Source organism: Oncorhynchus mykiss, chromosome 7, assembly GCF_013265735.2.
Source record: "Oncorhynchus mykiss isolate Arlee chromosome 7, USDA_OmykA_1.1, whole genome shotgun sequence".
In the NCBI taxonomy this organism is placed as follows: domain Eukaryota; kingdom Metazoa; phylum Chordata; class Actinopteri; order Salmoniformes; family Salmonidae; genus Oncorhynchus; species Oncorhynchus mykiss.
The window spans coordinates 6225288-6245027 of record NC_048571.1 but is presented as its reverse complement, the minus strand read 5'-3'; the positions used below and the strand labels follow the sequence as shown (position 1 = coordinate 6245027).

Sequence of the window (19740 nt, the reverse complement as noted above, 5' to 3'; positions counted from 1 at the left end):
TTAATTATCAGGTAGAACAGAAAACAGGCAGGCTCCGGACCTCGTAGGGTAAGAGTTGATTAGCCCTGGTCTAGAGCCTTGGATCAATCTCCCTGTGTACTGCTGTCTTGTTACGGCGACATCATCTCAACATTTTCAACCCCCATCCAACCGTTAACCAATGTTAAATGTTCTGATATATGATATACAGTGACTGTGTAACCATAGTGCAAGTGACAATGCCTAAAATGGTGGCTAAAGACAGAATGTCTATGGGAAGGGTCTGTCCCCACCTCATTCTCCAGGCCGTAGTCCTGCACCAGTCGGATGTACAAGGTGGGGCTCCAGTCTTGGCCCCCCTCCAGCACCAGGCCCACTGTCTTACTGGGCCCGCCCCCCAGCCTGTGGGCTGCAACCGCAGCGTCCAGGGTCTCCTCAGCCATGGAGCGGTACGTTGTCCACTTCCCACCTGGGGTGATGGGATCATCCACATGTTACACACACATACACACCAGATACGATAGGGGGGCAGGTAGCTTAGCGGTTAGTGAGTTGGGCCTGTAACCGAAAGGTCGCTAGTTCAAACCCCTGAGCCGACAAGGTGAAACATCTGTCAATGTGCTCTTGAGCAGGGCACTTAACCCTATTTGCTGAGGGTCACTCAGGAGGAGTTGGGATATGCAAAAACACATTTCCAATTCACACATGCATATAATACACACAAATCCAAACACCCACCAGATGATCATTATTATTAGATACAGGGCCAGACAGAATACAGGACATGACCTATCCAATTTGATCAGGAAAAGTTCTATAGGCTAAGAGCCATTGACAGCTACGAACGGCCTAGAAACTACTACAGCTGTATAGCACGTCATCAGGATACCACTTGTTTTAGAGTAGGTACTGACCTGCAATGGTGACCAGGCCGCTGTCGCTGACGTTGACTATGTGGTTCCTGCAGATGGACTGGGTGTCTTTAGAATTGGGGTCAGTGACCAGAGGACGGATACCACTCCACGCTGCCAGGACATCTCCTCTCCTCACTGAGGACCACACAAGGTTCCATTAAATCAGATGACCACATCCTAACACATCTTATCACAGGTCCTAGAACCAGTCAGAGAACACAGGGAATCTCATCTGCATGTGATGACAGAGATCATTACCTGAGGCACAGAGGCATTGGACAGGTGTTACATCTAATGACAAAACCACATCAAGCTAAACAATCAGAAAATCAAGCCTGTAGTGTCTCCAGCACTTAAAACAATTACTAGCTACTGCGCTGTTCCAAAGTCAACGTTACGTATCCTCTACGGCAGAGGTAGTTTGGAGGTTACGTACCCTCTACGGCTGAGGTAGTTTGGGGGTTACGTACCGTCTACATCAGGGCAGATGTAGTTTGGGGGTTACGTACCCTCTACATCAGGGCTGAGGTAGTTGCGGACTTCGTTCAGGATGAAGTTGATGTCTTCCTCCCTTGGGATGGGGTGGGCGGTGATGTCAGTGGGCGTGTCCGTCGTCCCGGCTATGGTCATCTTCTCCCAGGGCAGGAAGAAGATGACACGGCCGTCGCTGGTTGCCGGGTCCAGGAGACCCATGTTGTCAGGACTACAAGAACAGGGCAGAGGGAGGAGGGGCTATGGAAATGACAACTACATTTAGGAAGACCTGGTTGGTCAGCGCTGCTGAATTGAAATTCCCTCATTAAAAATAAAATTACAATTTTCAATTCATGAGTTGAATTTCAATTCATGACCTAAATTTACCTTGTGTGACAGTGTGGCGCTGTCCCTGGTGTGAAGGTGTGACGCTGTCCCTGGTGTGAAGGTGTGACAGTGTGGTGCTGTCCCTGGTGTGAAGGTGTGACAGTGTGGTGCCGTCCCTGGTGTGACAGTGTGACAGTGTGGTGCCGTCCCTGGTGTGACAGTGTGACAGTGTGGTGCCGTCCCTGGTGTGACAGTGTGACAGTGTGGTGCCGTCCCTGGTGTGAAGGTGTGACAGTGTGGTGCCGTCCCTGGTGTGAAGGTGTGACAGTGTGGTGCCGTCCCTGGTGTGAAGGTGTGACAGTGTGGTGCCGTCCCTGGTGTGAAGGTGTGACAGTGTGGTGCCGTCCCTGGTGTGAAGGTGTGACAGTGTGGTGCCGTCCCTGGTGTGAAGGTGTGACAGTGTGGTGCCGTCCCTGGTGTGAAGGTGTGACAGTGTGGTGCCGTCCCTGGTGTGAAGGTGTGACAGTGTGGTGCCGTCCCTGGTGTGAAGGTGTGACAGTGTGGTGCCGTCCCTGGTGTGAAGGTGTGACAGTGTGGTGCCGTCCCTGGTGTGAAGGTGTGACAGTGTGGTGCCGTCCCTGGTGTGAAGGTGTGACAGTGTGGTGCCGTCCCTGGTGTGAAGGTGTGACAGTGTGGTGCCGTCCCTGGTGTGAAGGTGTGACAGTGTGGTGCCGTCCCTGGTGTGAAGGTGTGACAGTGTGGTGCCGTCCCTGGTGTGAAGGTGTGACAGTGTGGTGCCGTCCCTGGTGTGAAGGTGTGACAGTGTGGTGCCGTCCCTGGTGTGAAGGTGTGACAGTGTGGTGCCGTCCCTGGTGTGAAGGTGTGACAGTGTGGTGCCGTCCCTGGTGTGAAGGTGTGACAGTGTGGTGCCGTCCCTGGTGTGAAGGTGTGACAGTGTGGTGACGTCCCTGGTGTGAAGGTGTGACAGTGTGGTGCCGTCCCTGGTGTGAAGGTGTGACAGTGTGGTGCCGTCCCTGGTGTGAAGGTGTGACAGTGTGGTGCCGTCCCTGGTGTGAAGGTGTGACAGTGTGGTGCCGTCCCTGGTGTGAAGGTGTGACAGTGTGGTGCCGTCCCTGGTGTGAAGGTGTGACAGTGTGGTGCCGTCCCTGGTGTGAAGGTGTGACAGTGTGGTGCCGTCCCTGGTGTGAAGGTGTGACAGTGTGGTGCCGTCCCTGGTGTGAAGGTGTGACAGTGTGGTGCCGTCCCTGGTGTGAAGGTGTGACAGTGTGGTGCCGTCCCTTGTGTGAAGGTGTGACAGTGTGGTGCCGTCCCTGGTGTGAAGGTGTGACAGTGTGGTGCCGTCCCTGGTGTGAAGGTGTGACAGTGTGGTGCCGTCCCTGGTGTGAAGGTGTGACAGTGTGGTGCCGTCCCTGGTGTGAAGGTGTGACAGTGTGGTGCCGTCCCTGGTGTGAAGGTGTGACAGTGTGGTGCCGTCCCTGGTGTGAAGGTGTGACAGTGTGGTGCCGTCCCTGGTGTGAAGGTGTGACAGTGTGGTGCCGTCCCTGGTGTGAAGGTGTGACAGTGTGGTGCCGTCCCTGGTGTGAAGGTGTGACAGTGTGGTGCCGTCCCTGGTGTGAAGGTGTGACAGTGTGGTGCCGTCCCTGGTGTGAAGGTGTGACAGTGTGGTGCCGTCCCTGGTGTGAAGGTGTGACAGTGTGGTGCCGTCCCTGGTGTGAAGGTGTGACAGTGTGGTGCTGTCCCTGGTGTGAAGGTGTGACAGTGTGGTGCTGTCCCTGTACTGTACCTGTAATAACCAGGGATAACTATGTGAACCCCAGCACTGGGCTGGCAGATGTTAGTGTTTTTCCCGTCGTCCATCTTCCTCAGAGAGTCCGTGAACGGTCCCGTGGCGTTAATGACACATTTGGCTCTGACGTCAAATTCATTTCCTGTGAGAGATCATAACTGTTTCAGTCAAAAACCACTGTCATACTGTGTCTTTGTGTGTGTGTGTGCACATGCAAGTGTGTGTACCTGTGATAACGTCCCTGCAGCGCGCCCCACAGACCTTCTCCTTGCCCGTCCCTGCGTCTGTTTTCTTCAGCAGGTGGACCACCTCTGTGTAGTTAGCGATGGCAGCACCATGTCTGGCTGCTGTCAGGGCGATCGCCAGGTTCATACGAGCATCGTTATGCTGTCCTGTAGCGGGGGGGGGGGTGAAGGGTGAGAGACGATAGGAGGGGGTCGAAGAGAAATAGAAACAAATAAGGAAGATTTCCTTAGAGGTGCTCTATGCAGAATTGTTCCACCATTTCCTGGTTAGCCTAATTCCAGTTTATGTGCCAAAACAAGCAAGCATAGTGTAGAGAATCATTGTACCATCTAAACCGCTGTGAAATATATTTTCCATAAACAAAAATATAGTATTTTCAGCTGTTTTGAAACTGGTGTACAAAACCCAAAGTAGAAAGACGCAAAAACTAAACTTAAGAATAGATGCATAGAAATAGCACACACAGAACAGATCTACCGCTTCTCAGACTTTCTTTCAATGAGAATGACAGATCTATAACTCACATTTCTATGTGCATGTGTGGGAATCTAATGTGTGGGAATCCCTTGCAGGGGCATTTGGTTCATTGCTGCCCTCAAGGCCCGGTCCTAAGCCATGCCTGCTGGTGCTACTTAAATCACTAGTCAGAGAGCTTGTGGGATGGGACAGACAGCCAGGGCTGGGCTGGGCAGTGCTGGCTTGGGGTGGGCTGGAGTGGGGCTGGGGTGTGCTTGGCTGGGCTGATGTCTCACATTAGGCAGCAGAAGGTATGACTGGAGACCCTGTCGTTAACCCAAAATATGATACGTCTAACAAACCAGTTCATGGTTGCTTGCTGAAAAAATACAATTACACACTTGTGCAGAATGAATTAGTAAGAATGAGGACTCCTGTCTCTCTGTGTGTGTGTGTGTGTGTGTTGGACCACACTGGTCTCCTGGGAAATGAGTAACGCTGGTGAAGTCTAAGATCCCACCCGGCAGGGTGAAGAACAGGAGGAGACAGAGCAGTCTGGCAGTCAGACCACGGCACTGCTCTCCTCTTCTCTGAGCCGCAGTAGCAGAGAAGGTCAGCTTTTGAAATGTCATGGCCGTGATTGTTCCAGACGGAATAATTGGAGAGAAAAGACCCCCTCAGCCTCCTGGGGGGGGAGGGGTACAAACCAACTCAACAATGCTGCTTCAACCCAACACAAAACCCCTCCGAATATTCTCTCTGTTTGCTGTAGGACAGTCAGCACACCCAGAGACAATATATACACAAACATTCTGCCTGGAAGAAATGTTAAGCTACAAATATGTTCTGCACATTTCAAATGAGCAATAAACAAAACGCATTAAAATAAACAAAATGCTAAAAAAATATCAACATGTCTCACTCTTCCTTAGAAAGTCAAGTGAGTAAATGTGATGAACTGTTGCTCAGGTATCTGGCCTGGTATATTATCCCCCTCAGAGAAGAGGTTGTCTTTCCACTCTTGGAGAGACCTAGTAGAATCTAAATGTAGACTGACTGATTCAGGTAGCCTTTAGACACAGAGTTGGCTGTTGTTGGTTTGAAAAAGAGAGGCCTCCAGTCAACTAATGGGACATTCTCTGCACAGAGTACACCCAGATAGAGCCGGAACATCTGATTGGTTGTCTCCGTGCCAATCCAGGCCACGCACACACTACACAGCCTTGGCCCAAGGCACATAGAGAGCACAAGCTGCTCGCAGACGCATTGGTTCAGGCATCAATGGACATGTGAGATCTGATGGCCACCGGCTGCCTTGTGTCTTGTCTTGTTGTTGACTTGGGTCACATTCAATCACACCCACACTAAAGAAAAATTATTTTGTTACTGTTGGGAAAAAGGCAGTATTTTTATGAACATGAGTTTTGTTTAATAACAGTGTAGGCTAATATTAATTCTTAATGTATGGCAAACCGGCCCTAGACATAGCCCACTTAGCAAACAAAAGAAAAGCATCTTGATAAATGAGACGGTTATTACCATCCTATTGGAGCATTACTGACTGAAGTGTTGGTATGTCCAACAACACTTACACATCTTAGTCATTAAGCAGAAACGCTGTTATCCAGAGAGACTTACAGTGAGTGTAACACATTTTGGACCAGTTCCCCGGATCCAGACTAAACCTACTCCTGGACTAAAAAGCCCTTTCAATGAAGATAATAATGAGAAATACTCACCATCATAGTAGACGATGGCTCCCACCAGCTTGTCTTTCTTCAGCATGGGGAAGAGTTCCAGAGCCTTGTTCTTACTGAGGACATAACTGCTCTTCAGACACTGGCCTCCAGCTACCAGGTCGTACATCTTTATACCAGCCCAGTAGTATGGCAGCTGCCACCATCTATAAACAGAGAGTACAGTACAACATCTTTCTACCAGTCCAGTAGTTCATCTAAGATGGTCGCCGAAGGGGATGGCTGACGTTTTACATGCCTGTAACCAATTGTGCTATTTTGTTCATTTTTTTGCGTTGTTTGTACCTTATTATTTAACTTATGTTGAACATAATGTACATAATGCTACCATCTATTATGACCGAAAATTTCTTCTGGATATCAGAACTGGGATTACATACCATGAACTGGAAGAAGCTTTTTCCTTTAACGGGTCTGACGAGAAAGATTTACTGCTCTCCTGGGAACAAGCCCAGATCCTCTTCATTTGCGTGAAGAAAAGACGGAGGAAAAGATGACGCAGATCGGGCTGCCTTTTGAGAATCCGTAGACGAGCGAGTAAACTCCCACTGCCATCAATTCTACTTGCTAATATGCAATGATTGGAAAATTTACGAATATCCTACCAAACGGACATTAAGAACTGTAATATCTTATGTTTCAACGAGTCGTAGCTGAACAGTGACACAGATAATACAGAGCTGGAGGGATTTTCAATGAACCGGCAGAACAGAGAAGCTACGTCTGGTAAAACGAGGGGTGGGGTGTGTGTCTTGTTGTCAATAACAGCTGGTGCGCAATGTCTAATATTAAAGAAGTTTAGAGGTATTGCTCACCTGTGGTAGAGTACCTTATGATAAGCTGTAGACCACACTATCTATCAAGAGAGTTCTCATCTATATTATTCGTAGCCGTTTATTTACTACCACAGATTGACGCTGGCACTAAGACCACACTCAACCAACTCTATAAGGCGATAAGCAAACAAGAAAATGCTCACCCAGAAGCGGCGCTCCCAGTGGACGGGGACTTTGATGCAGGCAAACTTAAATCAGTTTTACCAAATTTTTCCAGCATGTCACATGTGCAACCAGAGGGGGGAAAAAAACTCTAGACCACCTTTAGATACGTACAAAGCTCTCCCCCAACCTCCAGTTGGCAAATCTGAATTCTATCCTCCTGATTCCAGCTTACAAGCAAAAAGTAAAGAAGGAAGTACCAGTGACTCACTCAATACGGAAGTGGTCAGATGATGCAGATGCTACGCTACAGGACTGTTTTGCTAGCACAGACTGGAATATGTTCCAGGATTCATCCAATGGCAATGAGGAGTGTACCACCTTAGTCATCAGCTTCATCAATAAGTGCATCGACGACGACATCCCCACAGTGACTGTACGTACATATCCTAACCAGAAGCCATGGATTACAGGCAACATCCGCATCGAGCTAAAGGCTAGAGCTGCCACTTTCAAGGAGCGGAACACTAATCCGGTGGCCAATAAGAAATCCCGCTATGCCCTCAGATGAACCATCAAACAAGCAAAGTGTCAATACCGGATTAATATTGAATCCTACTACACCGGCTCTGACGCTCGTCGAATGTAACAAGGCTTGAAAACTATTACTGACTACAAAGGGAAACCCAGACACAAGCTATCCAGTGATGCAAGCCTACCAGATGAGCTAAATGCCTTGTAAGCTCGCTTCGAGGCAAGCAACACTGAAGCATGCACGAGAGCACCAGCTGATCTGGATGCCTGTGTGATAACGCTCTCGGTAGCCAATGTGAGGAAGACCTTTAAACAGGTCAAAATTCACAAAGCCGCGGGGACAGATGGATTACCAGGACTTGTACTCAAAGCATGTGCAGACCAACTGGCATGTGTCTTCACTGACATTTTCAACCTCTCCCTGACTGAGTCTGTAATACCTACATGTTTCAGGCAGACTACCCTAATCCCTGCGCCAAAGGAAGTGAAGGTAACCTGCCTAAATAATTACCGTCCAGTAGCACTCACGTTGGTAGCCATGAAGTGCTTTGAAAGATTGTCATGGCTCACATCAACAGCATCCTCCCGGATACCCTAGACCCACTCCAATTTGCATACCACCCCAACAGATTCACAGATGGCGCAATCTCAATCGCACTCCAACACTGGCCTTTCCCACCTGGACAAAAGAAACACATATGTGAGAATGCTGTTCATTGACTACAGCTCAGCGTTCAACACCATAGTGCCCACGAAGCTCATCACTAAGTTAAGGACCCTGGGACTAAACACCTCCCTCTGCAACTGGATCCTGGACTTCCTGACTACAGGAAAAGGCAGGCCAAACAGGCCCCCATTAACATCAACAGGGCTGTAGTGGAGCAGGTCGAGAGTTTCAAGTTCCTTGGTGTCCACATCACCAACGATCTATCATGGTCCATGAGGGCACGACAAAACCTATGCAGTCCCCCTCAGGAGACTGAAAAGATTTGGCATGGGTCACCAGATCCTCAAAACGTTCTACAGCTGCAATATGGTGTGGCAGCTGCTCCACATCTGACCGTAAGGCGCTGTAGAGGGTGGTGCGTACGGCCCGGTACATCACTGGGGCCAAACTTCCTGCAATCCAGGACCTCTATAATAGGCGGTGTCAGACGAAAGCCCATAAAACAGTCAGAGACTCCAATCACCCAAGTCTTAGACTGTTTTCTCTGCTACCGCACGGCAAGGGGTACCAGAGCGCCAAGTCTAGGACCAAAAGTCTCCTTAACAGCTTCTACCCCCAAGGCATAAGACTGCTGAAAAATGAATTGAATGGCCATCAGACTATTACATCGACCCCCTTCCCCCCCCATTTGTTTTGTACACTGCTGCTACTCGCTGTTTATTATCTATGCATAGTCACTTCACCCCTACCTACATGTACAAATTACTTCTGTAACCACGCACACTGACTCGGTATCGGTATCCCCTGTATATAGCCTCATTATTGTTAATTTATTGTGTTACTTTTTTAATTTATTTTTTACTTTAGATAATTTGGTAAATATTTTTTTTTATAACTCTTCTTGAACTGCACTGTTGGTTTGTAAGTAAGGGCTTGTAAGTAAGTATTACACAGTAAGGTCTACACTTGTTTTCAGGGCATGTGACAAATAAAGTTTGATTTGATTTGATTTAGGACAGCAGCTGCCACCATCTATAAACAGACAGTACAACATCTTTATACTAGCCCAGTAGACAGAGTACATTCAACCAGTACATTTATATGTTGGTCATTTAGCAGATGCTCTTATCCAGAGTGACTTAAAGTCAGTGACCATTCGAGGGTAACCATTAGAAGTAACCACTAGAGGTAACATGTAAATACACCTGGTATAACTAGCTGTCTGTTATACAGAATGGCCATCTGGCTTGTATACGATTGAACATTTTAAAATGTGTATACATGTTTTAAACAACCACCACACACTCAGAACATTTTCAGTTGACAGGGTATAACACTCATTCTACTAACTGTGTGGACTTGTGTCTTACTTGTAAACAGGGAGCATGATGGGTAGTGGGGCAGACAGATGAGGGGCGATGTCTAGCAGGTTGGAGCGCTCGTGGAGAGCCTCTTTCACCATCATGTACTGAGAACGGGGGAAAGAGGGGTTCAGAGGTCAGTAAAATGGGTGGATAACATTAACACATAACACAGTACTTGTTGGTAGAAGAGTAGGAGTATACCCGTAGCATTCACACAATAGCAGACCAAGGAAGGATTATGGGAAACACCTAGTGCCCATCAACCCTCTGAATCTTCCAACCTCTCAATCTCTTTTCAATGATAAAATGTCCACAACAGGGTAAAACAAAGCAATGTGATCCCAGAGGGAACCAACTGTCAGGCAGCATGGGAAAAACGAGCCGTTTACCTGTTCGTAATCTAACTTCATGATGGCCTTTTGGAGGTATCGTACTCCCCCGTGGATGAGCTTGGTGCTCCGGCTGCTGGTCCCCGATGAGAAATCATTCCTCTCCACCAAGGCAGTCTTGAGGTCTAGGAGAGCAGAGACAAATCAAGACAAGACCAGGATTTAGACAATCTGAAATATCACCCCATTCCCTATATGGCACTTCAGGAGGCATTTGGTAGGTTATGACTTCCATGTGCTCCTCCTGTCGTGTAATATGCATGAAGGGAAAATGGCAAGGCATGCATATTGCATTGAGGGCCTCATAATATTGAGAGAAGAATATCCTCGACTCTCTTGCACATTGACTGAAATTGAAATGTAATTGACCCCAACCAAAAAGGTTTTCCAAAATGGTGCAGTTCGTGGGGACTCACTGCGTGTGACAGCGTCTAAGGCACATCCGGAGCCCGTGGCCCCTCCCCCTACAACAAGGACGTCAAACTCCTCAGTGTCTTGCAGGGTGGAGAGCTGAGCCTGTCTGGTTGGGAGCTCATCTTTAAACGGCTGCTTTAACTCCCCCTCCGCCGCTACGTACGCCAGCCGTGCCTGGACAACATGCAGTACAGGCACAGTTACATCTGTTTTGGTGGAGGCATTGTCTTTTGTGACAGACTGAAAATAATCTAGATTTGGCTCTGGGTTCAGAGATTAGTGAAAGCATATGTCTTAAAGCCTGGATCATCTCCTCTGGGATAGATGTGTCTACATTGTCACAGCAACATTGTCACGACCATAGATATCGATGGTCACAACAACATCGGGTACCCATATCGGTAAGGGTTGTACCCACAATCCTATTCATACAGAAAGACCCCTGCTTGCAGTACTTAGATAATAACAATGATTCCTGGTGTCTGATTTGCAAAAGCACAAAAGAACTCAGGGAAAATAGAACAAAGTCAAATCAAGTCTGTTGTGAACTCAAGGATCATGGGGACAAGCAAGTTAAGCATGGCTGTCGTAGTCAAGCATTTTATTCATTTTCTATTTAGCATTTTATTCTCTAAATGATTACATCGAGCTGCTGCGATGCCACTTGGTCCATTTGACTTGCAAATCTGTGAATGAAACCCGGGCATTTGTAATTTAGGGCCGTAACAGCAAACAAGATCAAATAATTAGTGTCTATTTCCATGGACGTGCATATTTAAAACACCCACAGACAATTAAGTGGCATTCTGCCCTGCAATCACGTTGAGTACATGGAGTCAGTGAGACAGTGGATGTCATGCAAATGTCCAATCCCCCACCGCCAGAAAACAGGAAAACGTTCAAGCTGAAAGAGAGAAAGAGATTGTGCCCTTGTCACAGAGGAGACCAAACAGACATATTTATCCAATTAGCAGTAGATTCTCCAGGGTTAGTTAGTGATGGCCTCTGTCGTCCGCATGCCTGATTGCAGATTATTATAATTTTTTCGGAGGTGTTTCACTTTTGCTTACCCATTTATTCTTGTTTGGGAGGAAGGTGAGGGGGATGATGAGATATTATACCAGGATACAGAAATAAAGGTTCACATTAGGACAAAGGGTCACAGAAAGGGTCAGATGCTTTAGACAAGTGACCTGGTATGTCACTAGTAATAACAGACCATTGAAATAGAAGATATACTGTAAGACGTATTTATATCTGTGGCGCTGATTCGGTTCAAAGGTCAAGAGATGCACCCGTTTCTCTCTTTCTAACGTTACCCACGCGACTCCTTGGCTATTTCAATCCCTGGTCTACAGTGATGCAGTGGTCACCTGGTCTCAGATCGGTTTGTGCTGTCAATATAGTCATTATCATGTCAAACATGTTCGGCACAAACAGATCTGGGACCAGTCTAGTGCTTTTTCACACAGCAGTTGCCCTATTAATAATATGAAGTGATGCATCGCCATGGAAACATTGTGTATTTTGACCAGTTCCCTGGAGTTTCAGACGCTATGTTATATGATCCACATGAGCTTCATCAGATTTGAATAAATGAAAAATAATGAAATAAAAATCAGGACTCCCATTCCTCCTCAGTGTTTTTTTGTTTGTTTGTCACCAAAATAGTGCTGATTATTTCACTGTACTAAACAAACATCAAAAGTCATGTTCCCTTCTTTTTTTTTACGCAAATGAAACAAGGCGTAAGAACTTCTCACGTCACATAGCTAAAGTCCATCTTACCACTTCATAAGGCAGTTTGTGGCAAGTTGCGACAGAAAGTAAGCTAATTTATGATCAGGGTTGGTCCCATTGAAGGTCAACTTCACTCTACACAGCTAAAGTCCCATTGACTGTCGTCACATTCAGGTCAACTTTACTCTACACAGCTAAAGTCCCATTGACTGTCGTCACATTCAGGTCAACTTCACTCTACACAGCTAAAGTCCCATTGACTGTCTTCATATTCAGGTCAACTTCACTCTACACAGCTAAAGTCCCATTGACTGTCTTCATATTCAGGTCAACTTCACTCTACACAGCAGTCCTATCTGAGCAGCATAGTCTTGAATAAAAGTGGAACACATTCCTCAGTCTAGATAAGACATGCCCAGATGCATGTTGACATTTATTGTCATGAATCTTGTCCTGGAGGCAGAACTGAGCCATTTCCACGAGACAGGCCAGCTGGAATGTCTATATCGCTATATCGTAAAAATGCATGAAAATAAAAATGTGCTTTTTGGTCTTAATTTAAGGTTAGGCATTAGGGTTAGCAGTGTGGTTAGTGTTAGGCATTAGCAGTGTGGTTAAGGTTATGGTTAAGGTGTGTGCCAGCTAGTGACCACTCTGCAGAGCTGCCTACAGTACATTAGTCATCCCAATAAATGCCAACCTGCTGCCCAGATGGGCGTTCCCTATAGACTCCCAGGAGCAGACCCTGCCATTGTCAGATGCTGTCCCAGCATTCCCTAGTAGACTCCCAGGAGCCTGCCCTGCCATTGGCAGACACTCTCCCACTCTCAGTACTATCTATAACCTGCTGCAGAGGGACTCTGAGGTGTAATTTACAGGTCCTGACTTTAGAAACAGACTACCACAACCTTGGCAACATAAAGATGAGATTAGAAAATGTTATTGTCCTCAATGCAGCATACAAACTCAAAATCCATACAAGTATGAGAAAAACAAGTTTACAAAACTACATCATCGCAATGTCCCAGGCCTACCTGTGTCTTTCTGTATTCCGACAGTTGTGATAGGCCCAGAAGAGCAGCGGCCGCCCCGGTCCCGATGATAGCTGTCCCTTTCAAGGCCTTCCGGAACGCCATTGATGCTGTTCCTGCAGCACAACACACAGCAGTGGACTGAGTTAGACACACTGGGTTATATTGCAATGACATGACAGGTGATGTGGAGAGGGCGTGACAGGAGGGCAAAGAGCCAATCGGCTAGGGCCAGGTGCTGAGGGACAAGGTGGGGGTAAGGGGGCATGGGATTCACAGGCAGAAGTAGTGGAGGAGAGTGTGGGAGCCCTGGGAGTGTCTGTGTGAGACACTTGGATGACAGCTGACTTTTCTTTAACATTCTTACTTGTCTGACAGTTAATTGTTTTTTTAAACCTTTATTTAACTAGGCAAGTCAGGTAATACAATGACGGCCTACTCCAGCCAACCGCTAACACGGATGACACTGGGCCAATTGTGCGCCGCCCCTATGGGACTCCCAATCACGGACGGTTGTGATACAGCCTGGAATCGAACCAGGGTCTGTAGTGACGCCTCTAGCACTGCGATGCAGGGCCTTAGACCACTGAGCCACTCAGGAGTTAAGAAGACACCTGGTTCACCCACTCAGGTGCAGTGACATGATGGCCACTTTCTCTCCATCATTCTGACAATCTGCTTAAAATAATTTTTTTTCAATATATTCTAATCTACAACTGAGCAAACATCATAGTGGTGTGTGCATGCACACCAGCAGCTCTTGTTTCACTAGGCCAGAGGTAATGATTTCCTTCATAAGATGAGGAGAATTAAAAAAATGTCTGTCATTTTCTTATCTGTCATGAATGTAGGTAGGCAAATCCTTTTGGATGAGACAAGCTGCGTTCTGTGTTTATTACCTGTGTATTATGTGTTCATCAGATGGATCATAAAATCAAATATTTGATAATAAGAAAAAAAGTACATGTAGCATGACATCGTCGTGTTGATCCAGTGAATGCGTTAAGAGTGCGGCAGGTAGCCTACAGTACTAGTTAGAGTTACCCCAGTAACCGGAAGATTAAGCAAGGCGCTCTGTACTACTAGGGCTGACCCGTAAAACAACACATTTCACCGCACCTATCCAGTTTTCGTGAAAATAAAACATATTTTTGTATTATTTGTTTTATTATTATTAATACTCAGCATAATTAAGTATAGGAGAAATGAATGGGGAGGGGTCTTACAGCCCCGCCCACGCAGAGAGACAAGTACATTATTGGTTTCAGAATGGCATTACTTCCTGGTGACACATCTCCAACGTAACACACCAGGGCCAAATCCCACATGACAGCAGCCGTTTACTCAACTGAATGACAGAAAATGAAGAAATTACGCAGGGAACCACATGAATAAGAGACATGATCACGCGAGATACAGACGCCACCATCCACATAACATACAGTAAATCCCTCTAAGACAACATTTTAGCTTGAGACTTGATGTTAATGACAACAAATACACATGCAAGAACGGTGACAGCAACTCATATGAAGGTTCCGAGTGTTTACACAAAAATGACAACGTGAATTTAGAGGACAAACTAACTTAGCATTTGTTCCAATTCTTATACGTTACATAAAAATAAAAAAGTTAATTAATCCCCATTTCGGTGATACTGGTTATCCAATGCAAATGCAACAGGAAGTAAATATAACTCTATTTCACAGTGTTTTTATTCTATAGAACGGTGTAAAATAAAACAGAATGCCGTATCATCATCGTACCAGAAACAGAACAGAAAACGTTGAAGGTGCACTGGTGAGAGGGTTCTAGCAATACGTACAATGCCGCATTGACGTTCGCAATGATATTGTCTGGCTCGCTGCCAGTCGCTCAACTTTTCATATTATCAATATAACAATAAAGAAAGGGCACAAATATTTATTCTAAATCGTTCACTTACTGATTTTCTATGTTCAATTGATGATAACGCCGGGAGAACGGTGATACAACTCTGACAGCCAGGAGAACCAGGAAGCAAAGATTAGTTGACTGACATATGGGTAGACCAATGGGATTACACAATTATCCAATCAGGTTGGAGAGGGCGTTGCTATGATAATGAGGTAAGTGAAGGGCAAAATTGCACAACGTTTCCTCAGGAATCCCCATCCTCAATAGTGCGGGGTCACTATTTAGCCACAAGTGTCACCAGCCCTAGTCATTATTTTACATGATTGTTGTTTAGTATCTTCGTACATACCTCTATATTTGGCGTAGGCTGCTGTAAATGCAACTATGCATATCATTAAGTTAGTTGTGAATTGAGGTGAGATTGTTATTTGTTTTTTTGCAATGCTTTCATCAGTCATTTCGCCAACCCATATGCGTTCATGTGTATTATTATGTGATGTTTTTTTTTATCATTCTTGTATGATGATGTCAAAAAAAATAAACATTCTATTCCATTCTATTCTATTCTATTAGATTCTGTACGCTATCGTGTGTTTACAGAAGTATCTGAAACATCCATCCTTGGAAGGGATTGGTGCGCGTAATGCTCGATGACGTCCAGTGTCATTGGCACGTGGGCAGTGGTATTCCGACTCCGGGCCACATAAACAAAGGCACATTGTCAGTGTTAACCGCGGCCAGTCTAGTAGCCAGTTGGGGTTGTGCATGGCCATCTGACCCGTTCTCTTCACAATGCTACATTTGCACTTGGATATGGATACAGCGGAGAAGATGTAATCCTCTAAATGCATGTATTATGGTGCACCGGGTGACAGTTTAAGGTATTGGTTTAATTGTCTTAAAATTCACATTTTGTTTTCAACAGTATAACATTAATGTGATCAGAAAGTAATGACCTGCTTACAAATTCATATCTTTACAGGTTTGTAATTTTTGTGACCGATTTTTTTCGAATTCTTTAGCAGGGAGCAACATCGAGTGGATATTATCATAACTCCAGGAAGTGATTTGGGCATTGTGTCTTTGAAAATAGTCATACAACTGAAGGTAAGACCACAAATAATGTTGGAGACGTTGCGCCTTATAGATGCAATGCTTTTGCTGTTGGCACTTGTTCTAGAGAGTGGTGACAGAATAGGCTAATCATATAAGTCTCGTACGCTTTTACGCAAACATTCTAATTTACGTGCAATGCATCTGCATTGGATGGGATTGTGGCTTGACAAGGAGATCGATTTATATAACTATGTCTCCCTCTCTCATTATAGCAGCTATGCCGTGCGTCCAGGCTCAGTGCGGATCGTCGCCTCAAGGAGCTAGTCCCGCTTCGCAACAGAGCGCAAGCAGCTTCCACGCCGCTGGAGAGCACCACAGCCATAACTGCGACTTCCTAACGCCCGAGTTTGTCAAATTTAGCATGGACCTGACCAACACAGAAATCACATCAGCCACTATCACCAATCTTCCAAATGTCGGTGTTTTCGTGGACAGCTACTGTAACAATTCGAACTATGACGTCAAACCCCCTTGTCTATTCCAAATGCCCCATCCGGGGGAGCAGTCATCCATCAAAGTTGAGGACATCCCCATGTACCACCAGCAGAGTCACCACCACCAGCCGCATCAGTCCGATGAGATGGTCACTCCCTCCGGGTCCGTTTACTACAAGCCCCCCTCTCCACACACACAGACATTCCAGAGTCCACCCAGCCATGCGTGGGATGATTCTGGATCTCTGTACAGTTTTCACCAGGACTACTTGGCGGTGGCGCACAGAATGGAGCAGCGGAAAAATGCCATATCCAGATTATCCTTGTTTTCTCTCAAGCATTCCCAAACCGGTAGTCCTTTGTCGGCGTGCCAGATGAGATTTGACGGGTCCCTCCAGGTGTCCGTGAACTCGGATACCTCAGGCAGGTATCATGGCTTGGAGAGCCAGGGCATCTTTGGTTCCAGCTCCCTAAGGAAACAGCACAGGGTGGGTTCCCCCTATTCGTTCCAGCTCGGTCACGGACATCACTTTATGGATAACCAAGCACCGTCGCCTCCTAGCCAAGGATCACCCACCAACACCGATGCTTTATGTGCGGTGTGTGGGGACAATGCCGCCTGTCAGCACTACGGCGTGCGAACCTGCGAGGGCTGTAAGGGATTCTTCAAGGTATGTTACATTAAATATCTGCGGGGATTGTTATACATTTAGAACTAACGGTCAACTAACATTCCATTTAAATGTATTTTAATATTTAGGCTACTGATTCATTTTGTTGTTTGTTGGCTCCTGATACAATCCCTTCAAAATCAAGAACCTTAATCTCCTTGCCATGTCAATAGAGGACTGGGAGAGGGTAAACTTAATATTATGAGTAGCCACGGAACTATATTTACCCACTGCAGCTGGGAGAGTAGTTGGAAGACTGCAACGCCATGGCTATTCATTTCCCATGGTCAATATGCGTGGCAAAATAATTTTAATGGCTATATTTGATCAATGTATCAAAGCTTCAGGTGGCAACGCATCGAATGGAAACTAAGGTGTTCTCCTCTGTGTTTCTTCACAGCGCACTGTTCAGAAAAATGCCAAATATGTGTGTTTAGCTGGGAAAAACTGTGCAGTTGACAAACGCCGGAGAAACAGGTGCCAATACTGCCGTTTCCAGAAGTGCCTTGTCACGGGAATGGTCAAAGAAGGTAAGATTTGTTCTAAAACGCACAACTTTATGCATTTCCTTAAAATGTATTTACACATTAATTGTAGGCAGAATGTGTTTTTCAAAGCATAATAGTAATTATTTATACAAAACAACTTAATTAATATTTTTCATTATTCAGTCGTCAGGACTGCAAGTTTAAAGGGTCGACGTGGCCGGTTACCCTCCAAACATAAAATTCAAGACCCTTTGTCACCTGTCAGCATCCTTAACGCGCTAGTGAGGGCCCATGTGGACTCCAACCCCTCATTGTCTCGACTGGACTACTCCCGAGTAAGTACGAGCCTCGGTCATGCAACCCACATCACTTTGCGCACCAGTTTATTCATAAAATAAGTAATAAAATACGTTTTAAAAATATACCGTTGTGCATTGGGTTTATGAGTTCAATTTAACATCACCTTCTAGTTCCAGAATAATGCTGACAGCCAAATCGACGGAGATGATACGCAACATGTGCAGCAGTTCTACGACGTCCTAACCGTCTCCATGGATATTATCCGGGACTGGGCGCAAAAGATCCCAGGTTTTACCGATCTGCCGAGACCGGACCAAGATCTCCTCTTCGAATCAGCCTTCCTGGAACTCTTCGTTCTGCGTTTGGCTTACAGGTATCTTAAACAATAGCATATCAAAAAGTGCACATATATAAATAGTCATTTTACTCACAACAATTACGCGCGATAGTATCCATTTGATCTTATTGCCAAATCGGTATCCGATTCCTAATCATGCGATGCTATCATATTACAGGTCCAACCCTGAGGAAGGGAAGCTCATCTTCTGCAACGGATTGGTTTTGCACAGGCTTCAGTGTAGGCGCGGCTTTGGAGACTGGATTGACACCATAGTGGAGTTCTCTGCAAACCTTCAAAGTATGAATATAGACGTTGCAACATTCTCCTGCATATGCGCCCTTGCCACAGTAACAGGTAGGCTAATAAAACCCTAAGTTCTGAATCTATGCGCCTATAATGCCATTCGGTCAAGTTTTGAAACGAATTGCACCCTGTCATTGTTTCAGAGAGACATGGGCTGAAGGAGCCCAGGAAAGTAGAGGAACTTCAGAACAAGATGGTGAACTGTTTGAAAGACAAAGTGACTTTTAACGATGGAAGTGTCAGTCGACCAAATCACTTGTCAAAACTCTTGGGAAAGCTGCCTGAACTTCGCACGCTGTGTACACAAGGTCTGCAGAGGATATTCTACTTGAAACTGGAAGACTTGGTCCCTCCACCTGCAATAATAGACAAGCTTTTCCTCGATACTTTGCCCTTTTAGGTGACATATATCCTGTCATCATGTCAGATAGGCGAGGTTAATATGGCCATTTTTGAGTTCCCTATATCACGCATTATGCATTTTCTCTCATATTTATTTCCATTGTTTTTGTACCTCTCTTCATAAGAGCGCTTGATCATGTTTATAGGCCTACATGTCTGCATTGCCAGGTAAAAAAAAAAGAGACAACACGACATTTAAGATGTTTTTAATTTAAACAGAATGAAGAGTTAGACAATATTACAATATCGTCGATTTCTGAAGAACATGGATGTCTTGAACTATTTGGTCTTGCTTTGAATTGTGAGTATTTTAATTTGATAAACTAACCATTTTCGATAACTATGTTGTTGTATGTAGACACTGGATAATGTATATGGAACATATATGCCTCGAACGTATACAGATTTATTTTTTATCAAATAATTTATGGGAGATGTTTTATGTTGGCTATTTCTTGTCTTGTCACACCTGGACTGTGGTTATATTGCATTTGAATTAATAACGTATACTGCTAAATAATCTAACGTTTGTAAATGTGCTCGTTATTTTGATGGGTCAGGGGCTTACAATGTCAGGTTTTTCCATTCAAAATAAAATTCATGCCGTTTATTACACTTTTAAATGAATAATTATTTCTGATGGCAATTTATAAGGATTCTGACTTTATTTTAGTTGTTGAAATATCGTCATAAATCATCAAACATGATAATGGGGAAATGTGTTGTTAATATTAAATAGTAGCCTACTAAATA

General features: G+C 45.4%; 2 protein-coding genes across 5 annotated transcripts in view; one reads left to right on the top strand and one right to left on the bottom strand.

The window, feature by feature from the left end:
• Positions 1-15102, bottom strand: part of LOC110495537 (glycerol-3-phosphate dehydrogenase, mitochondrial) — a 25663-nt gene extending 10561 nt beyond the window's left edge. For 2 of the 3 annotated variants that reach the window (XR_005052488.1, XM_036982219.1), the window contains exons 1-12: positions 14983-15102; positions 13041-13153; positions 11337-11345; positions 10269-10440; positions 9853-9977; positions 9470-9567; positions 5943-6106; positions 3729-3893; positions 3499-3643; positions 1403-1596; positions 894-1028; positions 273-448 (exon numbers count right to left, since the gene is read on the bottom strand). Coding sequence is in view for 2 of the 3 variants with exons in the window: in XM_036982219.1 (XP_036838114.1) it covers positions 273-448; positions 894-1028; positions 1403-1596; positions 3499-3643; positions 3729-3893; positions 5943-6106; positions 9470-9567; positions 9853-9977; positions 10269-10440; positions 11337-11345; positions 13041-13142 (1485 nt within the window). In the remaining variant the exon portion in view is untranslated. The remainder of the gene's footprint in view (positions 1-272; positions 449-893; positions 1029-1402; positions 1597-3498; positions 3644-3728; positions 3894-5942; positions 6107-9469; positions 9568-9852; positions 9978-10268; positions 10441-11336; positions 11346-13040; positions 13154-14982) is intronic. The other variant, XM_036982220.1, reaches the window with a different exon arrangement.
• Positions 15031-19740, top strand: LOC110495534 (nuclear receptor subfamily 4 group A member 2-like). 2 transcript variants are annotated; one of them, XM_021570835.2, is made up of 9 exons: positions 15031-15145; positions 15507-15814; positions 15956-16040; positions 16265-17154; positions 17555-17684; positions 17826-17977; positions 18113-18315; positions 18458-18636; positions 18729-19740. In XM_021570835.2, the coding sequence occupies exons 4-9, from the start codon at positions 16267-16269 to the stop codon at positions 18983-18985; spliced, it is 1809 nt and encodes a 602-aa protein (XP_021426510.1). In that variant the 5' UTR covers positions 15031-15145; positions 15507-15814; positions 15956-16040; positions 16265-16266; the 3' UTR covers positions 18986-19740. The 2 variants fall into 2 exon arrangements, with proteins under 2 accessions (XP_021426510.1, XP_021426508.1); XM_021570833.2 differs by having other exon boundaries at positions 16262-17154.

Bases quoted from the DNA above. Each gene is read 5' to 3' on its own strand.
- LOC110495534 (XM_021570835.2), top strand. From the start codon at position 16,267: ATGCCGTGCGTCCAGGCTCAGTGCGGATCGTCGCCTCAAGGAGCTAGT. The intron at 17,978-18,112 runs GTAAGTACGAGC...ATCACCTTCTAG, and splicing joins CTCGACTGGACTACTCCCGA to TTCCAGAATAATGCTGACAG. The intron at 18,637-18,728 runs GTAGGCTAATAA...TCATTGTTTCAG, and splicing joins CGCCCTTGCCACAGTAACAG to AGAGACATGGGCTGAAGGAG.